The sequence below is a fragment of the Parus major genome, chromosome 1A, assembly GCF_001522545.3.
Source record: "Parus major isolate Abel chromosome 1A, Parus_major1.1, whole genome shotgun sequence".
Taxonomy (NCBI): Eukaryota; Metazoa; Chordata; class Aves; order Passeriformes; family Paridae; genus Parus; species Parus major.
The window spans coordinates 21,042,689-21,067,268 of NC_031773.1; the positions used below are offsets into that span (position 1 = coordinate 21,042,689).

Genomic DNA, 24,580 nt, shown 5'->3' on the forward strand with positions numbered 1-24,580 from the left:
CTTGCAGGAAGCTTTAATATAAAACAATATGTTAATATTTTAACTACATGAGCATGTTCATGCATACAGACTTTTAAAATATGCTAAATATTTTACTGTGTTGTTCATATCCTATTTTCATTGTGCCTGTGCAGCTGTGGTATCGCATATACACGCCTGGCTCATGTTTGGGTGTGTGGTATAAAAATTATGCCTGCTCTGCTATTCACATAGAACATAGAAATATTTTGGTCCTTTCTCCTCCCCTAGCCATCATCTGGGCTAACTGCACCAGTGCAACAGTTTACAAAATATAAAGGACTACACACGAAACAGCCTTTTTGCTGTTTGGTCTCAGGGATGTGCTTGAGCTTAGTTTGAATTGCAGTTAGTTGAAGCTAATGTCAAACACAAAATTCAGCTGTACATTGGAAGTAAATTAGAAGAAATCTTGGGCAGTGAAAAAGGAACTGAATGCTTTTTTTAAGCATTTTCTGAATGTGATAGCAGGATTTGGATCTCCACTCTCAGGTTGGGGTGGCTGTCTTATGAAAGCCTCACTATCAAAAAAAGGGGAAGATGTCCAAGTTTGCCACTGATGTTGCCAGAGGCAAGTTTCCATTGAACTGCATATAGCAATGTAGATTTATGACTTAGAACATCCATAAATTAAAATATGTAGAACTACATTGATAGTGAAATCTCCTGAACATGGTAACTAACTCAGGACTCACAGCAGATTTTGTTAATAGTTTGTACATGTATGAACATGGTAACATTTATTTTCATTATGTTTATCTTCTTTAAGTCTCAGTTGTTGAGGGGTTTGTCTTTCCCTTCCCATTACTTTCTCCCCTCACTTTTTGTCTTCACAGAAACCAGGAATGGATCTAGCAGACACCTACATTATGTTTGTTCGGCAAAACCAGGATATCCTTCGAGAAAAGGTCAATGAGGAAATGTACATAGAGAAGTTATTTGATGTAAGTAACTAGCCTTGCAAATTTTGCTGGTATCATTGCTACATCAGAAGGGATAAGCTGGATTTTGATGGTGTTAAGCAAGCTGTTCAGATATTCTTCTCTGTTGATTTTTTTCTTTTGCTCATTTTTTACAAGCTTCAGCTGTCAAGGGTGACCTTTCCTTAAGTATTTTCTTGAAAATTAAAGTACTAGAAGACAGAAATAAAATTGGTAGAATATTATTATTTGAAATAGTAATTTTTCCAATTATATTCCATCTTTCAATTTTTAATTTGTTAATGGAGAATATTGGATTGGTGTGGTTTGTGGGCTCCATTGCAGACTAAATCTCCCTAAATTAAGAACTTTTACGTATCACTGCCTGTTTCTCTATGGAAAGAGTACAGAGTACAACTGTGGGCTTGACTGGTACTTCAGTGGAATGACTTTCAGAATTTTGTTTTATGGATTTCCAGTTCAAGACTTTCAATTTCTTAAAGTTGACATTTATAAACATTTATTGAATTTTCAAACTCATTTTCAAAGTTCTAATCTGATTTCTGCAATTTCAGAGTAATCCTTATCCTCAAGGTGCACGCAATAATTTTCCTCAGCTTTGATAATAACTTCTGCAGCCTCCTTCCATTCATTCCTTTGCCCTGATTCCTCATCTTTTTGTTAGAAATGATCACATTTCAGTTCATTCAAGTTCTGACTACTAATTTATGTCTAGTATGTCCTTTTCTTAATTGCCTGAAGGAGAAGCTGTAGGCAGCTGAAATAGTACCTTCTGTATAAATTTAAAACACTACACATGTAAAATATATGTAAAATAAAAGCTATTTAACTATAAGCTTGGATCAGTTTACATGACAATTATCTCAGTCACAATTATACAGGAATTTGAACAGGAAAAGAAGTCATCTCTAGCACTGTGAAATGGAATTTATTACAAAACTAATTCTGGAACGTAATACAGACTTTGAAATGTATTTATTTGTGTCATCTCCTAAGTATTTTAGAAAGCTTTTCTGGCAGTTTCATTTAATTATGCAAGATACAGCAAATGTTTTCATAACAGCAATTCACAGCCTCTACTATGACACTTCAGTTGTGGCAGTCACAGAAGGTCCCATAATATAGACTCTCAGCCATGGTATGTCATGTCAGTGTTTGTTGTTTGTTAGACTGGGTGGTCAAAATAAGACTTAACTCTCAGATTTTATATTTCCAGACACTCCCAGGCATCCTTACCAAAAAAAAAAAAAAAAAAAAAAAAAAGTATCATCTGTTTTAGTAAGCTAAGTGCTAATATGTGTGAAAAGAATGATTTTATAAAAGCTTTGATGCCCTGCAGGGGTAGAAAAATTATCATCCATCCAGCTGGCACCTTCACAAAGTACTAAAACTGTATTAGCAACTTCTGCTTCAGTTTGCTTTTGCAATGAATCCGCAAGCATATGTTTCATTTTCAAGTTTCTATTTTTTTGTTTTTCTTTGGGGTTATTTTTGCTTATGTTGTCATTTCCTGAATGTTAATAAAATTATCTGCCTAAGGCCAAGTCTAACTCTCACTGGAGAGATCATGTTGACTTTTTTGATGTAGTGGGATGGGACGGAGTTTCAGGCTGTGTCACTGTGGGGCACTGGCCAGGGCCAGGGCATGGGCCAGAGAACTGGCAAGGGATCCTCCACACCATTAAGTCACCAGCACAGTTCCTGGCATGATTTTGGTTTATCACTAACAGAAGGACAGGGCTTCAGTAGGGCTGGGTTAACATGGGTTAAGGAATTCTTCTGCTGAATTTCATTTCAGCAATTAAGCTTTTCAGCACAAGAAGACATCTCCTGTATGGACACAAGTTCTGATATAGCACTTGCCTTTGAGTTTGCGAGCCCATTTCTGTCCCCTTTTAATCAGTGGTATATATTGTATGCTGCTGTGACCAGTGCTTGTAAGTAAAGAAAAAGTATATACATCATATGTCTTTTTTTGTATCAGATATCTATTTGTGTCTTTATTTTTCTTTCTACATGGTGGTATCACATTTCTATGTAACATCACACTGGGAAATACAATTGATTGGGCAGATGCAGCATTAAAAAGGCATTAACAGATATAGAAGCTCATAGCATGCGGAAATGTAAAACAAAGTCATCTCACTCTGTTAATTCACCTTTCCTGACATTAATTCAGATTTAGAACATTATGACTGAGCAAGATTTTATGGATGATTTTTGAAGGGTTCTTTGAAATTATTGCTTTAAGGGAAGTTAGATATTCTTTTTATAAATTCAAATCTATGAAGTTATATTTCAATAGAAAGAATAAAATGTATTCACATTTTTATGTAAATGTACTTGAAGCCATTGGGCTGGCTAGAGTTGTAGATCTTCTCTTAAAACACATTGAATTAGTATCAGCTAAGTAATCATCAGCCAAGTGAAAGAGGAAAACTACACTTCCCTGTGCTTCAACCAGGGAAATACCTCATCCAGAACAGCTGAAAACCTGACTGTGTGCTAGAGGTCTTAATTATAATGATGGAGAAGATCAGGCCTGAGACACTATTTTAACCCACAAAAATGTAAAATTGCAAACTCTTAATGTCTTGATATCACTGACTTGATCCAGGGCTGCTATATGCTAACAGCTATTACTGTGACCGAGTGAACAGCCTGTCTATCACACAAAGTTATGTACATAAATAACAAAGATCATTTAAATTTAAGAAAAATATTGATGCAAGTACAAATGCTTGCCAGTTAGTCACAATATGTTAAGTCTAGGAGTTGTAACATTTTTAATCTACCTGAGAAGTTTCAAACTGGAGAGAAGACAAAAAAATACGTTGTGTTTTATGGCAGTGTTTGGTAAGCTTAGAAAAGCAGTGCCCTGCTATACAAGATACAAAAATAAGGAGAATGGAACTTAAGCTTGTGATATGAACCCTTAAATGTGAAAGAGGTTCAAATCTCCAGTGACTTTGAAAAAAGACTGGGCTGGTAGTTTTTTTGCACCATTTTTAAACTATTCAAATCTCGTGCTTCAGTACATCTGCTGATCATGCAGCAGAACCAAGGTGGAAATTTTTTTTCCTTCATTTCCACTGAAAAACTCAGCTTCTGGATACATTGCATTATTACCTCCTCCAGAAGGGCTGTAGACAGCAGGCAGAGAAATATCTCCTGGTAGCATTGGTCTCTCCCAGGTCAGTGTGCTGCCTTCCTGCTCTCAAAACGAGTCACCAGGTTTGAAGTCACAAGGATTTTTCACTTGGTCAGTTTATCAAAGACATGGGAATTTTCGCCTTCTTTTCCAGTATGGGACATGGTCTTCTTCCTAAAATCAGCTGGGAATTTTGCTTGTCAAATTCCTTCTGTCACAGGAATTCAGGACATTTGTATCCCACTCTCATGCAGTAACAGCTTATAGCTGAGAGCACAAGGGGAATGGAGAGTAGAGTTTATTTGTTTTTAACATCACATTTCTTAAAGAGCACTTGAAATGTTTGTAATCCATTGCATATGATTAAGATCTGCAGTAGCTCTGGGTTAATATGAAGTACTGTTATATGAAGTACTGTTTTAGAAATAGTATATAACTTTAGTTTTATTTTTTTGTAAATAATTTTAAAAATACTCATTTTTAGAAAAGACAGTAAATCAGGTTGGTGAATGGAAAAATTAAATATTTAGAATATAATTACACAAACCTAGAAAAAATAGAGAATATTACTAATTATTATTAACATCTCAATTCTTTATAAAGATAATCTGTTTCATGGGTAATGTAAGAGCGTCTGTGCAGCCTATAAAAAAAACAGTGCTGTGTATCTGATCACAAAATTATCAGATTTGAAAAATACCCAACTATGAAATTCCCATGGGATCTGGTTCTACCTTCTCAAAATCAACAGGCATTTTACCATTAACTTTAATAAATGCAGTGCTGTGTCCATAAACATGCCAGGTTATTCCCCTTGACTAGACTTAGATTCATGTTTCTGCTAGAATTTTTAAGATGAGACTAATAAATCTTGAACTCCTGAGCATTTTAATATACATCAGACTTGTAAATTAAAAACTATTTCCTTTAAACGGAATTGGATTTTGTCGACAAACCACTTGGAAAAGGAACTTTTAAATTTTGCGTGCATCTCTGTTTAAGCATCGATGCAATACTTACTTTCTGTAGTAATGTCTAGTTCCCAAGTGCCACCTGGGTAGATTCTCACGTTCTTGTACCTGTGAACTGCATCTGAAGTATGGACATTCAAAAAAAATCATTCCGGACAATTTTGCTTCAAATTCCCTCTTGGTGTCTTTGTCATTGAGAGCATTATCTAACAGGCTATATTTGTGTTTCTTGTGGAAAACTTATGGTGTAAACAGATGTATGATGACAGTTTTAATAAGACTATATGTGAAATGAAGTCTTTATGCAATAAGTGATTGCTGCTCTGAGAAATAGAGAATGGTTTCAGAGAACAGCTTTAATGCATCAGTATTCAGCCATTGACACAACTGAAAGGGTTTCCAGTGTTTTTTTAGGCTATAATTTCTGGTAAACCTCTTCCCAATTGTACCATAAACACATAAAATAGTCAGAGTGCACATCCTGGAAAGGTGAGCATTGGCAAACTGGTGCCCATGGTTATCTTGTACCTGTGAGCAGATGTTGGCTTTGGCCCTGATTGCCAAGGTGCTAAACTGGTGTGGTGTGATGCAGTATTCCTGCTGACTTTGTAGGGACTGCCCATGTGGGAGGACTTCTGGAGGCTGTGGCCTCGTGCATGGTAACAATTCCACAAGCTGTGTAAGAGTTGAATATGGCAGGGAACTCCAACAACTGTCTTTGGAGTGCAGAAAGACTGAATGTCTTTATGAGCAGTTTAAAAGCTTAAGCACTCCAGATGCACATAGCTGGTTTTGGCTTTTGTATTTCAAAGGTTCAGATGTAATGTGATACTCTTTTTCTGCTGAAAAACTGCTTGTATTTTGTTTGGAATGTTTATTAAATGCTAGTGGTGTTCCCATATTCCAACCATTATTTTCATTTTCCATTAGTAGCTGGGATGGATAATTCAAGTTCAATGATGTGCTTGAGATTATTTGAGGTCTTAATTATTCTTCAAAGGTTATTATGATATGTACTCTGCTCAATGGCTAAATGGAGATATGAAGTACTCATCTGACTAATTTCTGTTTGCCATTCATTCTGTTTGCCAAATGCTTTATTCAATTGCCTAATTTCTATAGGTTTTCTGACCTATTACAAAAAAAAAAAAGTGTTTAAAAATGTTCAAATTGTAGTGTTACACAACTAAGAGGAACACTTAATTTAAATTGAGTTTTCAGTAGTGCCAGCTCCTTGTGCTGCTTATGTCTACCTCAAAAGCACTATTTTTGTAGTATTTAGTATTCAGCAATGTTTTTCTATAAAATTTTAATTGTGATTTTTTTCCCCTTATTCTCAAATTACTTCCTGTTACGCTAATTTTAATAAGTAATCTTCACTTTTGTTGTTATGTAATTATTTGCAAGTGTGTGATTTGACAAAAGGTCTACTTGGTTAAAGGCCATATTTGAATCAAAAGCTGTGTTTGTATTAACCTCCGAGAAACATGAGAGGACCGTGCCTAATTACTTAAAAAAATACTCAACAAAAATGGATTGTAGCTTGTTGATCTTCTTATTTCTTTGGTAACCCAGAGTAATCTTCAAGAAATATGTGGGCTTCTTTCTCAGATTCTTGAAATTTGATCACAGTGCAAAATTGTCCTTTGGCGCAAACCCAGAAATACTCATCTTTGCACGATGCACCTGGACATATGTGGCAGGTCTGGTAGAATCAGCTAATTAACAACACAGGCTTAAACAGGCACCTCATCTGGCAGTGTAGTTAGTTGCCTGATGGTGCTCAGCAGGATTTGGTAGTGCTTTTTATTTTTCTATCCTAATGGTCTGCTGCCCACCTAATTTTGCCTTATTGTCAGCCACTACTTACCGCAGCTTGAGGCCCTCCCAGGAGGCTAAATTATTATCAAAGGATTAGGGAGATGTAGCCTTGCAGCTCTGACATTTCTGATTACTTGTCTATGCCAGAACAGTAATTAGCTGTGACTAATTAAGAAAAATGTTCCTGCCATAGAAAACCATTTAAAAGAACTGAGAAGTAGAAAAGCAATTGAAAAGCTGAGCAGTGCTCAGATTTGCCGATGCTCTTTAGATTTTCACCAAAGTCTTAACTCATCTTTAATTACGTCTCTTATTTTATAGGGGAAATAGAAAGCTCGTGATATGAAGAGAACTCTGTAGTTGTCTCATGATCTAACAGAATTTTTTGTAATTTTGAAACAGTTGTTTCTTTTTTGGTAAAAGAATTTTAAAGAAAACTGCAGGCAGTGTCACTGAAAAAGTGAGTTATATTGACATGCTCAAATATAAGAAAGTCTTCTGCAAGATGGAAGCAACACCTTGCAAACTTATTGTTCAAAGTCTTTTAAAAGTTCACTAAATTATTCCTGATGTTTTCAAATAAACTCACCTCATTTTTCAAGGTAGCAATCTCTATAAAGTAAAAATAGTTCTTTTGAAATCTGAAAAATGTAACCTCCATCTGATTTCATATAAAAAGTTTTCTTTTAAATTTTTTTTCTGGATTATGCTGAGAAAAAGAGTGCCCATTCTTGGACGATGCTGATTATGCTGCTATGACTTCAGCAAAGCTCAGCAGTGTTGAAATCAGTATGACCACAACACACTTAAAGCATGTGCTTCAGAGTCTGCTGCTTCAGGATGAGAATATTCAGCACTTTGTAAACTGTTTTATACTGTAGCTGATAGTGTTTTCTCTAGAGAAACACAATGTCATAACACAATGACTTTATTTTATACAGTTCTGATATGATACACTTTCACATGTCTTCATTCTTTATGACATTTTTAATTCCTGAATTTCCATTTTGTTGTATACCACACAACCCAAAAAGATATAAAAATTATTTTCTCAAGACATTAAGTATCCCATAGCCCAGTCTGCATTTAATATTCATGGAATGGACGTCTGACACCTTTTTCACACCAATTCAATAATATTACTTAATTTTTTCCAGCAGGGGAGTAAGAAACTATGAAATAGCTATTTTGATATCTTGCTAAAAGTGCTCTGTGGGTATAAAGAGGAAATAGAAGATTATTTTTAGGGCACTAAAACTGATAACTGCCTGATACTCAGAATTCCTTATACTGCCCTACCTTCTAAGTTCCCTGACTTGTGTGAGAAGCTCACTTCTTTGAAAAAAAGAAAAAGAACACTGTATAAATTGCTCTTAAAAAATAATTTTAAATGGGTGTTATGAGTCACAAGAGGAAAAATGGGGAGAAAAAAAAAAACCCTAAACTTAATATTTTAAAGCCCATTTGATATTTTTTTTTTCCCCTGAGGGAAATTTTTCAATCAAATAGAACCACAAGGTGGTTTTGCTTGTTTGTTTGGGGAGGGTCTGTAATATTGGGAGCTTCCAGTACAGTTTCTTCATATGCATTTCTGGTATATACTGTTCATTCATTTATTAACTTAGTTAAATGGATCTATCCATCACTCACAATATCCATTCACTAAAAACAATAACAATTCTATCTAATAAAAGAGAGCTCCTTCCAACATCCAGGCACAATTTAGTCCTTTAACCTTTTTATCCTGCTAGGCATAAAGTAGCAGCATCTCATTCCAGGCACTGCACTTTTTCTTCTTATCTAGATGGCTTGAAATGTGTCTAGCAACTTAATAGAATCAATTGAGCGTGGACAACTATAAAAATATAAAATAGCACTGAAACTTTAGATGAGTCTGTCAGTAAGTGTTAACTGTGGCTACAGCTTTCACATTCTACACAGTCAAGAGAAATCAATAAGGATTTTACCATTTGTATTGTCTTACCTAATATTTGTTCACCATGAAATGCCAGGCACAAGCACCATCTAGGGAATATTGATTTCTTGATGTACTGTAATTCACACACGTATAAACAGCAGGAGAACCTTGTGGCTTCTCAAACCTTACTTGCAGGCTTGATGTTTATACTTACATTTCATTTGGGTCAAGCTTAGTTGAAAAAGGAAAATAAAACTCTGCATAAGTGTTCACAAATAGACACAGAGCCACATTGTTGATCACATTACAGGAAAAATAGTGCCAGAAACCATAACAATAATGTAGGTTTACTATAGCGAGTCAGGCATAACAGAAAGAGGTTGATATGTTGCAAATCAGAATAGATAAGGATGCTGCAGAGTGCTCTGACAGATTTGTCTGTGGAAAGGGCTTCTTCACCTACTTAATCATGGGAAACCAAAGCTTTAGTGCTGATTCAAATGTGCAGAAGTATTGAACTATATAGAGATTATTTTCTTTAAATAATTTTCAGGTGTTTCAAGGTATATTTTCTTAATTGACATTGAAATTAATTTCTTTTGCAGTATACTATGCTTAAAGAGCAAGGAAAAAAAGGTAAAAATAATGCAGGGGAAAATCAGCTTAAAAAAACCAAAAAACAGCACAGCTGTAAAATTTATATAGCTGAGTGTTCACAGGCAACAGGGTCCAGGATGGAAAGGAGCAAACAAGGCACCCGTCCAGTCCAAGGACATTTCATCCAAAGAGAGGGAGAAGAGAACAGCAAGAGGGAGGTAGGAGGCTGTACTTGTGCTCCACATTAGGGCAGCTCAGTGCAGTGCCCAGCTGATGTGGTGTGAGAAAGGAGTAGCTCCAGCAGTGTGCATCTCCCTGTCAGCTTCACAGCTACATCCAGCTCCATCACATGGCACTGCAGTAACATAAAGAGTAAATGGATGAGTCAAGATTGATGAGGTGGAAAGAAATAAGCTGCCTGTAAATATTCACTCAGAAGAACTCAGGATGGTTTAAATACTGTAATAAAAATATGTACTTGACCTCACTCCACTCTGCTCTAGGGAGCAGAGAGTCTAAGTAGAAGATTTGAGGACAAAAACTACTAGAGTGTAAAAGCTACAGCACAGATGCTGACCCAGTTTCAGCCTATCTCGCTTTTGGTACGGAGATGAAGAGTATTCTTACTTGAAGGGGGGAATGCAGCTAACAGGAGGTCTCCTGTGGTCCCTTTGATGATATCTCATTCCATGGGGGAGAGAGAACTAGTTCTGGATGACTGGGCTGAAGGAGAGATGGGTGTCTTGATTGCACACCTTACAGAGTGAACCCAGACCTTTAACTTTACTGATGGCCACAAAGATGATACAAGGGCTGGGGCACGTCTCCTGTGAAGACAGGCTGGGAGAGCTGGGGTTGTTCAGCCTGCAGAAGAGAAGGCTCCAGGAGACCTTGGAGCAACCTTCCAGTACCATAAGAGGGCTTACTAAAAGCTGGGAGAGGAATTTTTTATAGGGGTGTGTAGTGACACAACAAGGGAGAGTGGTTTTAAACTGCAAGAGCGTAGGTTTATATTAGAAGTTAAAAAGAAAGTACTTACTCTTTCTTTTTAACTTCTAATAAGGGGAATAGAGGGAAGTGAGGCACTGGAACGAGTTGCCCAAAGAGGCTGGAGATGCCCGAGCCCTGAAAGTGTTGAAGGTCAGGTTGGATGGGACCTTGAGCAACCTGGTCTGGTGGGTGGCATCCCTGCCCATGGCAGGAGGATTGGAACTGAATGATCTTTAATGTCCCTTCCAACTCAAACCATTCTGTGATTCTATAATGTTAGGCATTCACTTAGGAAGACTGGTTAGCATTTGTACAGCACAGTACATTTGCAGGGCTTTTAAAACTAGAGCCTGATAGCAAGATGTTATAATGAGTAACAACTTGGTCATTTTGCATTATGTTAATTTGTTTATTTTGAGGATCCAAGCTGGCTTTCATTTCAGGGTCACTCAAGTGATGTTCCCTGTTCTGTGGCTCAGAGGATGTTTGTGGATATACCCAAACTGCAACACAACACAGTGTAGGAAGACTGACAGTGTTTGCTCCACAGAGTTTTAGCACCAGAATAACCTATGGAAGTTTTGTTCACAGATGCAGTGCGTATCCAGAGTGAAGCAGAGAAACTGTTTATACTGTAAGTCTCTCTGAGCATCATGCTAGTACATACTGTGTAAAATCAGAACAGTAACATTACATATGTCCAGACATATAAGGAAGCTACGTGTGTCTAATTTTTCAAACTTCCAGTTTCCCAGCTTATCTGCCATATGAGAAGAGGCCACCAAAAAAAAACAAAAAACAACTCACAAATGTTATAAAGTAGCATAAATATTGTAGATTGCTTCTTTAACAACCAGTATGAAATGCAGGGGAAGATGAGTACTGTGTATTTTGCATTAAAAGTGTATATTTATTTGTAAATTGGCAGTAGTTCCATAGCAACTGGCCATCTTCTAATTAGAAGCCAAAAATATGAAAAAACTACTTTCCTTCTAAAAGATAAGCCTTTCATATGTTAGATGTTCTTTGGTTTTTAGAACCGTATCTTTTTTGATCACGGATTTCAAAGATGCTTAATATGGATTTAAATGAGCCATGGTTTTTCTTTTCTTCTCATTATTGATTTCTTAAAATTAATTTTGTTTCCCTGTATCCCCAAAATATCCCATCCAACAACTGTTCACTTGTTTGTCCTCTTAAGTCTTTCTGAACAAGTTCTGAACCCATCAAGGTTTGGGTTCCTTTTTCTGGTGAGCTCCTTTCCCTTTTCCCCTGATTGCTTTGGGAGTGGCAGTGGGAATCCTTCATTCAAATAGGCAGAAAAGAGACTGGCTAGAGGCTAAAGTATTTGTTCATAAGAAAAAAAATGCTTTCTGAGCTTCCTGGGAGGTTGGAGTAATGGAAAAAAAAAAAAAAAAGGTAAAAGAAAGACATAGGAAGCATCCCACTGGAAGAAAGAAAAGCTTTCTTCCTTGGCCAAGTGGACTGCAAGGAGTAAGTTCTTAAATCTACTAAAATCAGATTTAAAAAAGAAAATCTGGGCGGCTGGAGGGTGGGGAGGGTAGGAAAAAATTAAAATGGGTGAAGGTTTGTAATTTCAAATGACAAAACTTACAAAATCTTGTATCAGAAGTATGTGTTGAAGCAGACTGTGGTGTCTGATTCCTTTCTCACCTCTCCTTTCCTGATACATATACCTGTAATTTAGGCAACATTTTTGTACATTCCTAAGACAAAGTTCAAAATGTGACTTAGCATTCCAGGCCCAGAGGATTAAGCAAAACACAGAAGCTGGATGAAAGCCTGAGATGTTTCCAGGAAGATGCCTGGATAAATGGTGCCAAGCATTAGGGGTGTAAGACTGGTGAGGTGAAAGAGGAATGAGTCAGAGGCTCTGTGCAAAGGAGGAGCTCAGGAGGAACACAGGAGAATTACACAGGAGCAGAAATAGGTGACACAGCAATGGGAGGACTTCTGAACAAGTCCTTGAATAAAAATGTAGGAAGGGACTGTAGTGAAATGGGGAATAGTTTTTGCATTTGACACAATATTGACTTAGACTTTGGCATTTTCCAGACCAAGGGCTTTTAAATGTTTGACATTTTTTTATTAGGCAAAAAGCTTCATTTGTTTGTCCTTCCTGCTAATTCCATGATTCCAGCACAGCCAGCTCAATGGATTTTCCACTCATGCTTAGTTTAATTTTAATTTCTTTCAGTTTATCTTAAATAGAAGTTCCTAAGGGAAAAATAAAGATGCAAAAGGAATAAATGTGGGGGCATCATGATGACCCCCCACACACACACACATGACTTTGGGGGCGCTTTCAGAGTTACCAAGACTTTACATCTTTCAGAATTGTATGAACTCATCATTGCTGAGGTAAGAGTCCTCATTTAAGTGAATGATATCTATACCTAACTTGAAATACAGATATACCTTCTAAACCTCTGAGTGTTTTCAAAAAATATATGAATGACATTTGTGTCCCTTATAACCTTTAACATTCAACAAAGGCAATCAGTATGACTATTCATACTTTGCAGAAAGGGAAATAAATTATGAAACTTAAGTCAGGACCTTTTTTCAGCTTTTGCTGTTTGCATTTTTAAGAAATAACTTACTTATTTTTTCAGTATTTAACATTTTTTAAAATGTGCTAGAAGTTCCATGGTCTGCCTGTAGTGTTCTTTATCATAAACTTGAAGCAATATAATAGCATTGTCCTTTAATAAAAACCAGGCATTTTAGCACTTAAATTTTAACATGCTCATGTTTTGTCTTGTATTAGCTCATTATTTTCTCATTTTAGCTTATGCTGCCTTTGGTGTACAGTGCGTTTGGTGAGAAGTATACTTTTTGTTGCTGTTTCTGGTAGGGCAAGTAAAGCTGAAGGAAGTAGAAACATCCTGTTGTTGTCTGAGTGACTAAATTCCTGATCAATAGTGTGATAAAGGCTTCTGCAGGAACATAAAATGCAGCTCCTAGAAAAGCTGTTCCCCTGCCATACTCAGCAGAGAAAGCATTATGACAATCCCCATTTATCAGGAGCAGTCAAGGTATAGAAACTCGACGGGGTCTTGTGTCTTAGGCGTTAGGGATACCAGCCCTAGAAAGACTCAACCATTGTGTATTGCTATGTATTGAGCCTCCTTCCAGGTGGCAAACAGCTGCACCTTTTTATAAATCTTCAAAATAATTCTTCAAAAATAAATTCAAAGTGCTTGCTTTCAGCCGATAAGTGTTATATTTAATTGAACCATTCTGCGAATGTTATAGCTCAGGCACCCAGAAAGATGGTGAATATTTATTATATTTGTTTTGTATTTCCACCAGTCAGCAGAATAATGAAATTCCTTAACTACTTCTCTTTAACTTGCCTGAAGAAAGCACGGTATGTTGCTAAATCGCTTTTCACTAGCCCTGCCGAGAAACAACTTTAATCCTTGTTAGAAAATTGCAGAGTCTGGGCCTGACAAAGAGCTCATGCCTGGCGCATTGTGAGCGCTGGGAGCGGGGCGAGGGGAGCCCTTTACAGCTGCGTGCCTCCAGCCCGTCTGAGCTGGACTATTTAGGAGAGGAGGTTTGTCAATTCCTCCTGACAATGGAACGAGTTTTTCAGTGCCTGTAGCTGCGCCGAGCCCCGTTGGGGATCAATGCTGGCCATTCAAGCTGCACCCTCTTTCATTGCTTTGGTTTGTTAATTTAAGACTAAAGGTCTGCTGAGGGGGTTTAGGGTGTTTAAGAAAGCTGATGAACTGTTTAAGAAATCTGATGAACTGAGAGCGTTTATAGCCCTGGTGTGGCAACTATTGGCACTGAGGGAGCTGTGTCCTTGTTGACCCTCTTGTTATTAAAAATGCACAAGTGCTGCGCTTCTCAATATTTCAACACTCTTTCATTGTCAATACCACCTTCTGAGCCCTTCAGCTTGTTGCTTGCTCTAAAGATCTTCTTAGATTGGGTTTGAAAACTTCACCTTAAACGCTAGATTAGACTGATGTTCTGTTTTCCGTGCTCCTGTTGATTTGTTGAACCTTCCCAGGGCTGGAAAGCAAGTAGCAGCTTGATGGGGAGACGGGCTGCTAATATGATTTACCAGTGTACAGTCATGCACAATAAGTGTGAATGAATACAAGGGTCTCACAGAGTCAACCCTAGCCTTTCCTTTTCTCTTATTTTTTACTTTGAAAGAGGTATCTCAGGAAAATGAAGTGAGTAATGCATGCCCTTACAGGAGTTGGATGGGCTGTGAATAAGGAGAGAGGATGAAATAGCGAGGCTAACATTTTTGTTAAAGTGGTTGGCTGCTGTTATTTGCTGATTTGGAAAAAATGTATCATAAGCACTTACTGCTTTACTCTTGCATAGACAATAGCAAAGAATGTGACAGTAGTACCATATAATGAACATCTGCAAGAGACACATTATCTTTTCACTGCTATTGTTGCTAATAGGAAAGTTACTTTTTCCTAAAACCAGTTAAAAACAATTGTTGTTGTTGCTGTCGGTTTTACTGGGTAATCTCAAGACAATTATCCAGTCACTGAAGTTTTGGGGTTTGCAATAGATTGCCATCAGTCACAGTAGATCCATCCCTGTCTCTCTAACATGCTCATCGTTGTCAAAATGTGTGGCCTTGGATTCTCTGAGAGGAATTTGCAGTGCTGTTCTTTTTAACAGACTCAAAAAGAAGTTATAGGGAAATCTTTATTTTCTAGTTATCCAGCAGATTTAAGTTTATGCAGCTTCAGCCTATACTAGTCCTCAAAACTAGTGGATGTAAGACCAATCATTAACAAGAATCCTACCCACAAGTATCTCTGTGAGGATTCTACAAATATACTGGATGTGATTTTTATTAAAAATATGGTGACAATTAAAAATAAAAATACACTTTTTTCTAGTAAAACAGTATTCATATTTTTTCTGAACAAGATATGTTGACAGAAGAGCATGTACTGTAGTATCATTTCACAATCACCAAATTAAACATTTGTACTGAAATTTTAATGCATCAAAGCTAGTAAAAAAAACATATTATATTGCTTTCATTCATTAATGAGTAGAAAAAGAACTTCCTCCAATATCTTAGCTTTTTTTTCAGTGCATGTAAGAATATCACAGGTATGTAGAGTTCAAATTTTACAGCATCCATCTTAAATAAGTTTCCTAGCTAGGCTTTTAAACATTTTGCCAGAAATCTGGAACAGTCTATTTCAGTAATCTGTCCCTGTTCAGTATTGTTGCTTGGGAAAATCAGTCTCAGAATTTTCAATCCTGTCTGGAGGTTGTTTGTCTGAGCAAGTTTGAGCCCATTGTGTTTTCTACTTGATACATACAAAATACATAATGGATGCATTACTGGAAGAATATCAGTTTTCAAAAAGCTGCCCTACTAAAATAGTTCTCTTTACTAGGATTGTGTGTGAGTGGTAATATAATTTCTTGGCTTATTGGTTGCATTTGGATAGAATGTTTGATGTAGGAAATTTTATGTTTATTTAGATCAATAGAGTTCCCCAATTAATAAGTACAATTGTATTTTATTCTCTAGACATCTGTATACGTACAACACCTGTCATATAATTTACCACTTAGTAACAAGTCTCATTAAAAATATTTTGCAGGTACTTACAAAGGAAATCAATACCAGCATGCATGTTAGGAATGAAATAATGTAAATAGGATAAGAATTCATTCAGCAATTTAAAAACAATATTTTATGGATATCTAATCAGTCATACATTTTAGTGACTAAATCAAACTTTATGAAATATGTAGCTGTCTGCCTTTTTTGTGGTGCGTTTTTTAACTTCTGTAAAATTGCGAATTAATAGGAGAAACTCTAAAAAATAGAAGTAATTTATTTTCAGTGATTTATAATTAAAATACAATTGGACACATTCAGAAAATTAACAGAAGAATTATTAGATTAATATGTAATTTTAAATATCTTAAAACTGATAGTTACATTGTGATGAGACTGTTCCCTGTAAGGAAAAGGTATTTGTAGTTATTTACTGTATGTTTTTCAAGCTTTTTACAGCGAGCTTACATTTTGATGGAAGAATTTTATTTCTTTCTTTTGTAACATCCAGTAGAAAGTAATTTGTCTTCAATACATATTTTCACTGTATATTTAATTTTTTTTTTCATATGGAGGTGGGTAATGAGACATGTTAGATACTTTCTTTGAATTACTTTCACAAAATATACCTGCCTAACATGAGGCATTTTAAAATAGGCACATGATTTCCTCTCTTTGCATATCTCTGTATTTTGCAAAGACACAGGAAATTATATTAGATAATAATTTAAGCCTCTTTCCTGAGGGAAAAGAGACTAGATACAGAGCTATGACACAAACTCTTTTAATCTCCCACTGTTAAAATGAAAAAAAAAAAAAAACAAACCTTCCTTTTTACAGTTTACTAAATGACATCTGGTTGTGATTTTACAGGAGGGAGAAAAAATGCTACAACTATTTTTAGTAAAATCTCTTCTAATCCAGTTAATGTGAAAGAACTATTACAGCAGCTATTTGGAACTGAGCATTTTTTACAGTAACATAGACACCAACAGTGGAGGGCTTATTCTTAACCCATCCATTTGTGAAGTGTTGAGTGAAAATTTACCCATGCCTAAGACATAAAAAAGAAATAAGGTAGGCTGTAATTATAATTAGTAATTAATGTAAAACAAAACTTTAATATGGTTATTTTGGGGAGGGTGGAGTAGTGTTTTGATCATATTTAAAAACAGTTTCCAGGGATTTTTGATATTTTTTTTTACTTAATGATGGAGTGATTAAAAAAATAAAAAAATAAAGAAAAAGACAAATTCCTTTTTCTCTGGTACTGTTTTCCTGTTTGGATTGAAAAATCTAGTTATTGTAAATTCTCTCTCAAGATACTCTGCCTGTTTCTATCCTTGCTGTTTTAGCTGTCAATTCTCTCCTGTAATTGTATCTTTAATATCCATTCTCACTGACAGATAACAAAGTGCATAACGCTATTTTGCTTGAACATGTTGTAACTGAAAGATAAAATGGCAGGTGCTAATTCGTGTAAAGAATGGTTTAGGTCAAGTTATTTGATTTCCTACTGACCCATGCAATTCTCATAACAGGAAATTATATCATTGTTGACTTCAAGTGCTGATCTGTGATCATTTCAAAGTGTTTCATTACCTCTCATTACCAAATCTGTTAAATGAATACTGCAGGGTTATTTGGTGGTGTTTGTTGTTGGTTTTTTTATCCTTCTTTTCAGCAATGGTATAGCAACTCCATGAAAGTCATATGCATGTGGTTGGCTGACAGATTAGACGTTCAGCTTCACATCTACCAGCTGAAGACTCTCATCAAGATAGTGAAGGTAAATAAAATATGTTCACATTAAACTACATAGTAAAGAGAGAAAAGGAATAAAGTAATAACATGGAAGATCAACCCAGAAGTTAAGAAAATGTGGAATAAAGTTGTAAACTAATGTAGTTTAAGGTTGGTATTTTTTTTCCCCACAGCTGTAGCAAATTCCAGAAGTAAAATAACTTATTAATCTCCTTAATATTAATTATATGTGCACTAGTATTTGTCATAAATTCTGAACTTGGGGACAATTAAGATAGTCCCAAGGAATTTTGCAGCTAGCTGTACAGCACTGCTGTATGGTTATTCTTATTAAACTTTCATTTGTCTTGTTACCAATTTTTTAGTTTACCTGAATAATTTCAATAGTGTTCCTTCTCCATTTTCCCTCTTCTCCTAAAAAAAGGAGTTATTTTCTTCATTATGTGAGTGTAATTACTAGGCTTAATTGAAAACAGTATTCAATGCATTAAGTAACATTTTCTAATCTGTGATACTCAGAAGTAAGTATCAATAGAAATACCAGTCCCTCCACTTCAGTCCTCAGTTTTTTACATGGCCAAAGTCAAATGCTTCCAAGTAGAGTGTAACATGCATTGCAATAGGCAATTATGGGTTAACCTACCATGAAAGAAGTTTCCTCCTAACTCCCTCTCAGATCGTAGTTGATACCCTTAGGCAAGAGACAGAAAAACATTTCAGATCTTTTTCTTTTTAATTCTGTCTTGTTTAACTTTGGACATTCTTGTTATCTGTGTAAATGTGGAGTAGGAAACACCTGTTGTCAGTGGTGACCTCAACTTCTTAAAAATATTTTTTCATTAAGTTCTTGCAAGACTATAAAGTCAAAACCATTTTAACTCGTGGGCACTGGAATTGCAACTGCAGCTTTCAGGATTCACTAGTAAAAAAGGAAAAGAACAGAGAGAAATGCAAGAAAACCGTCATAATAATGATGACATCATGGCTCCCTGAAACACCCAAGCTTAACTTTGCTGGTTTTGACTGGAATTTCTCTGGGAGCAGAATTTGGCTCTTCACTTGATTGTGTGCCCAAATAGCAAAAGCAGTTTGCTGTTCCTTGTTGAAATTAATGGCTTGTGTGAAAGGTTTAAAGCTATTCTCACAGAATCAGAATCATAAAATGGTTTGGGTTGGAAGGGGCCTTAAATATTACCTTGTTTCAACCCCTCTGCCATGGGCAGGGACACCTCTCACCAGACCAGGCTGCTCAGAGCTCCATCCAGCCTGGCCTTGAAGACTTCCAGGGATGGGGCATCCATAGATTATCTGGGAAACCTGTTCCAGTGCCTCACCACTCTCACAGTAAAGACTTCTACAAATCTCTAATTTAAACCTACTCTCTGTTTTAATCCATTCCCTCTTGTTCTATTACTTCATGCCCTTGTAAAAAGCCCCTTTCCAAGGCAGATGTGATGCCCTGAGGAAGACAATTGGCGTTAGAGGATCTAAGCCCTGTACCCCATGAGATCTAAGAACGAGCAGGCTAACTCGTACAAGAGAAATATCACCAGGGAGATTAGAGGAAATTTGCAAAACTGAATTTCAGGTGAATGAGCAGCACTGCCAACCTGCCTTCCCTCTGCCACCTGGCACACTGGTTAGCCTTGTTCAAAAGCTCCCAATGGAGGTGGGAACACTGCTTCTGGCAGTGGCCTTTCTGGGCCCATATACCTGGTTTGCTCTGCATGTAAATTCCAGCTGTCTTATTCCGTGGCATCTTCTGTGGATATTAAAGATTGCAAGTGATGATGTCAATTATATTGGTTCTGGAAAACAGAAAATTTTGTGGACCTTGGTTTTGGAGGGTGATGATAGAACTCAGGAGCTCAGCAGACAGGAGGCTACTGGGAAATACAAAACAATGGTTCAAAAAGAGTATCATAAGAAACTTTATCTGCTTCAGCCCAGCTGCAGAGAGACATGGGGAGGCACAGTTCCTCCAAACTAGAGTGAATGGAGGCACGTTTGTGTTTGCTTTAGGAAAAAACAAACAAAATCAAACAAAAACAAATGAAAACACACACAAAAAAAAAGCTAGGAATCTGTATTGCTCCTATCACCTCTTAAAAATATTTTTAAATTTAAAAAAAAAAAAAATTAAAAAAATAAATCAAACCCCAAATAAATAGGAGGTCATTTTTGAAGGACACAGGATGAGTAAGAGAAATATAATTCTTTTGGATTTGGATGTGACAAGAGTAGTAGCATTATTAAGAAAGCATAGAAGAAGAAACATTGTTCCCTTTATTCTCTTTAAAGGCTTATGATGGCATAAGGGTTTCATTAGATGTCTGAGACATGTGCAGAGGGATGTGACTAAAGGAGGGTCAAGGACAAAGAAAGTTAGGAAGAAATGAAAAATTAAGCTTGGAAGTGAACATTATTATCCTGCAAAACTATGTCAAGCGAAGAGCAATGTCTGAACCCCAGAGTGCTGCTCTGAGAATGGGAAGAATACAATGTAAAAGTGAAGGAAATTGCTGTAGGACCCGTTAACAGCATCAAAGCAAATTGAATGCACAGTGTTATAAAAAGGGAATGCAATGGTGACACTTGAAAAAGAACAGGCGGGGTACTCGCAGGAGTGTGTGAGCAAAACACAAGCTGCATCCATTGACTCTGACGTTGACCTGGGAAAGTCAAATAAATCTCAGTTGCAGTGATTCAAACAAGGTTTAAATAATCATCATAGTGGCAGAAAAAAAAATCTCACAACTGAATGTTACCCATTTTAAGAGTGGTCTTTTGCAGTTCTCTGAGGTATTGAGTGAAACGAGATCAAATCTTTTCTTTATCTAAGGGTTGTACGTGGTCTTCTCCTCAGGCGGAGGAATGGACCTGATAGCCCTTAATTATCTTCCATTTTCTTTTCCCCATATTCTCTTCCAAAACATTCAGAATTTGTAGTGAGAGCATACACAAAATAAAGAACTGCCTAGATCAGTTTGTCCTTTTTAAGTCTTTAAGGGTAACATCAGGAAAGATTATTTCAAATGTGTTACAATTTAAAATAAAGTACACAGGTGATTTTCCATGTGCTTACTTGAACACAGAATTAATGACTAAAACAATTCCACTCAGAATTCTTATATGATGGAAGAACAAAGTAGTATTTGCTTGTTCATAGGACGGTTGAATACCAGGGAAACAAAATCTTCTGAAATGGAAAAAAAGTAGATGCGAATCAAAATGTAGGGACTTAGAATGTAAATTAAGTAGGTAGTTGCCTGAAAAATTCTGACACTATATAGTCTATTGGTATTTGTATTCATAATTGGTATTCATTATTGCCACATTTGGCATATAAATGTAAAGAGAAATATGAATAAAATTACACTATGGGGGAAAGGTCAGGCATTTACATTTTCTGTGAAATGACAGAACTGAACTACCTGTAGCCAAATTCATATTTCAGTAGGTATTTAGAGAAATTCTCAGCTGGTGTCTTATTGAATAAATGAAACAAATGGAAGTTACTGAGAAATCAGCAGTTAGACTATGCTATAGCACAAAATACAACCTATTAAAGGAATGACCGTAAAATCAGAATCTCTAGAGTTTGTAGAAATCTCATGCAGTCCAAAAACTAAGACCACAAAATCTTTATCCAGGTGATAGGTCCCTAACCTGCAGGAGGAATAAACCTGTTCCACTGGCATGCTAGAAATGGCCAGTGTATAGTGAAAAAGTACTCAGACTTGCTGGAGTCCAACTCAGGATGTTTTACTTTTGCCACAGAAAACCTACCGAGACTTCAGGTTGCAAGGCGTGATGGAGGGGACGCTGAACAGTAAAACCTACGACACCGTGCACAGCCGTCTGACTGTAGAGGAAGCCACAGTCTCAGTCACGGATGCAGGAGGACTTCAGGGCATTACAATGAAAGACAGTGATGAGGAGGAAGGATGATATTATTTCACAAACATTCAGAGCTGGCGGGTGATGGTCAGAGGGTGGGATTTATCTTTGCCTTGGGGTTTTTTGGTAACTTGTCCTTGTAATTGCATTTATAGTTTTGCCTTATGATATCGGTGCAGAAATGTAATTTGCTCCATAAAAAAAGAAAGTAAGATTATCAGAAGAAAAGTGCCAAGGACTTTTTGAGAATAATGGTTGTAGCATATTTTTATGTATAGCTTTGCTTAGGGCTGCAAGAACACTGGCATGGAGTTTGAGTTCCACTTGTGATTACCTTTATTTCCCTTTTGTTTGCTACCATTCATTCTTGTATCTCCATCTGATATTGATGTCCTGTGCAAAAACAAGATGTGTGTCTCACTTAAAACACAGCTATAAAGGAAATCATCCTTGGAATGAGTCAATGCCCTAGGTAAAAAAAATAGTGTATTTTCAAGATTACAAATTGTTTACCCTTTTTTTGTGCTTAATTTTACATTATTATGTGATGTGCATTAAAAATTTTAATCTTGGTTCTTTGTATATTGAGACTGATATATAAGCAGAAGAACTTCAAGGACAGTCAAACATACAAACTGCTTAAGAGTGTCGTGTCTATTCATTTTGCAAGTTTAAAGATATCTCATCCTGTTGGATGTCAGTAAGCTTGCCATCTATGTTTGTATTTCTGTGAAAATTTTCAGGCAATAAGAACACATTTTGTCGTGGCCATTTATGTATTTACCCAAGTTTGTATAGAATTCTACAATTAAAAGATGTTTTCAGTATTTCAAACAATTTGAAGCATTGTATGATTCCTCATGAGAATGGCATTTTTGAATTATTTCATTTACATAGTGATTTATAGCAAATATGTTTGTTTCTTTTATAGAGCAGATATATATAGCAAACAAGTAGCCAAGGACACAATGCATTGATAAAGGAAAAAAGCAAACAAAAACCCCTTAGTAGCAGATGAACAGACAGGGCCCACTTCCTGCTTTTTGATGCCCTCAGGATGAAGTAGAAAGAACTCAAATTTTCATCAGTCAAAACTCATGCAGACAGATACCAAAAAATACAGCAGCTTTTTTATTATTATTATTTTTTTATTTGTGGGACCATGACTAATCCCTGAGTTTTAGTACACAAAATCAGAAAGAACACAGATGACACCCAAAGAAGTTATAATAGGTTGCTGAGGTCCTGGTTGAGCCATAGCTTTGTACCTAAGGGGCTTTACTGAGGAGCTGTTGTGGGTTTGCAGGGCTGAGGAGAGGTTTCTGTGCAAGAACAGACTTCAGGGGTCTATTGCAAGCATGCAGGAACTGAGAATGAGAGCTGCAGGGAAAGTGGTTTTCAGCACGTGGAAGCTCAGCTAAGCAGGGAAGGGCAAGTTACACTTCTCCTAGGTGTCTAGGGAGAAATCCTAAGTGGCAATTTTTCTGTGGCAAACCAGCCTAATCATCCCATGAGCTGAGGTGAATTCAGCTACAAGGAAGAACTGGGAGCTGGTTTAGGTAGACCATTCTGCTCAACTTTTCATCACCATCTCTGCTGGGCTGAAGGAGGCACAGGGGGCCCAAGCAGTATTTTTCCCTATTACCAGGCTGCTAGATGGATTTGGGTTTGGGTTTTGATAGCAGTAAAATAACTGCATATTCCTTTCCTGTCATTTGTCCTAGTTGTGCAGGTGTTTGGAAGCGGATGATGCTTGAAGGGCGATTTGGGACTCTGACTGAGACCAAACTTGGTAAGGGATAACCTGCCTGGGCAGGAGCTGCAGACCCAGTCTCAGCAAGGTGCAGAGGAAGCTAGGCTGTCCAACGTAACACCCATCTCCTAAACCCAATGAAGTAGAGAGATCAGTGTCAGTCAGGCACAGAGGGAGTTTTGTCTCTGCAAAAGTGTCTCTGCTTCCCCTCTCCTCATCCTGACATTCCTTAGACCCTGCAGAGGTGCCTATGGAGAAGCCAGGTGTAGAGGTGAAGGTAGGTATCATTCACTTCAGTGGCCCTGCAGTGCTTGCCAAGGCCTCCTAGTGCAGAGTTGTGCTATGTCTGTGCAGGCTCTCACCAGAAGGCATTAGATTTTTGAAGTTCCAAGGTAGCACAAGAATAGGAAGCAATACCCAAACTGAACGCTATCCCTAGCAAGGTACTAACAGAGTAGGGAACTGGAGTGGGACCTAGAAACACCAGGAAACACCAGCACAACCCAGGAGTAAGTGATGGGTCTGTCTCCTTCAACAGAGAGGGACCTGGCATTACACTGTGTCCAGCCTTGCTATCCAAAAGGAAACAGTGATTTGCCCTCACTTCCCCTTTGGGCTTTTCCTCTGTCCCAAGCAGCCCTCACACCAAGAGGGATTTCCTGGTGAGGCAAACAACTCTCCCTATCAATCTGGGCAATTACAGAGTAGGTTATAGTAATTTCTCCTGTTAGGTTCTCAAGAAACTGTAGGCCATCATGGTCCTGACGGGCCTCATGTGAGACCCCCACCCGCAGCCTCTGTCCAGGGACTCAATCTCAGCTCTGTCCAGGGCTGCTGAGCTCTTCCGGGGCTGGATTTTCACCTCAGCTACAGCCCCACATGTGCTTATTTATGGGTCCTGTTTGTGTAGATCCTGATCCGGAGACTGACTTCTGAGCTTTCTGACCATCACAAACATGTTAATGGTCTGGTCTCTGAGTTGCCACCACCTCTTCCCCTGCCCTGCTCCCTGAGTGGTGGTGCCTAGTCCAGGCAACCAGGGAAGTCCTCCCTTGCTCCCTATGCCTTAGGGAGCAGTTCATCCTGTCTACATCCTAATACAATTTAAAAAAATTAAAAAAATTAAGAAAGAACCCACCTGAACAAGACTATGACTTGTGAACTAT

General features: G+C 37.2%; 1 protein-coding gene across 21 annotated transcripts in view; it reads left to right on the forward strand.

The window, feature by feature from the left end:
- CADPS2 (calcium dependent secretion activator 2) overlaps positions 1 to 22,499 on the forward strand; it is a 281,050-nt gene extending 258,551 nt beyond the window's left edge. For 18 of the 21 annotated variants that reach the window (XM_015627833.3, XM_019006692.2, XM_015627840.3 and 15 more), the window contains 3 exons: positions 855 to 962; positions 17,682 to 17,786; positions 21,542 to 22,132. In XM_015627833.3, the coding sequence (XP_015483319.1) occupies positions 855 to 962; positions 17,682 to 17,786; positions 21,542 to 21,712 (384 nt within the window). In that variant the 3' untranslated portion in view covers positions 21,713 to 22,132. Of the gene's footprint in view, positions 1 to 854; positions 963 to 12,625; positions 17,787 to 21,541 lie in introns of those variants that run through there. The other 3 variants (XM_015627830.2, XM_015627847.2, XM_033514317.1) reach the window with 2 other exon arrangements.
- Positions 22,500 to 24,580: the final 2,081 nt, after the last annotated feature.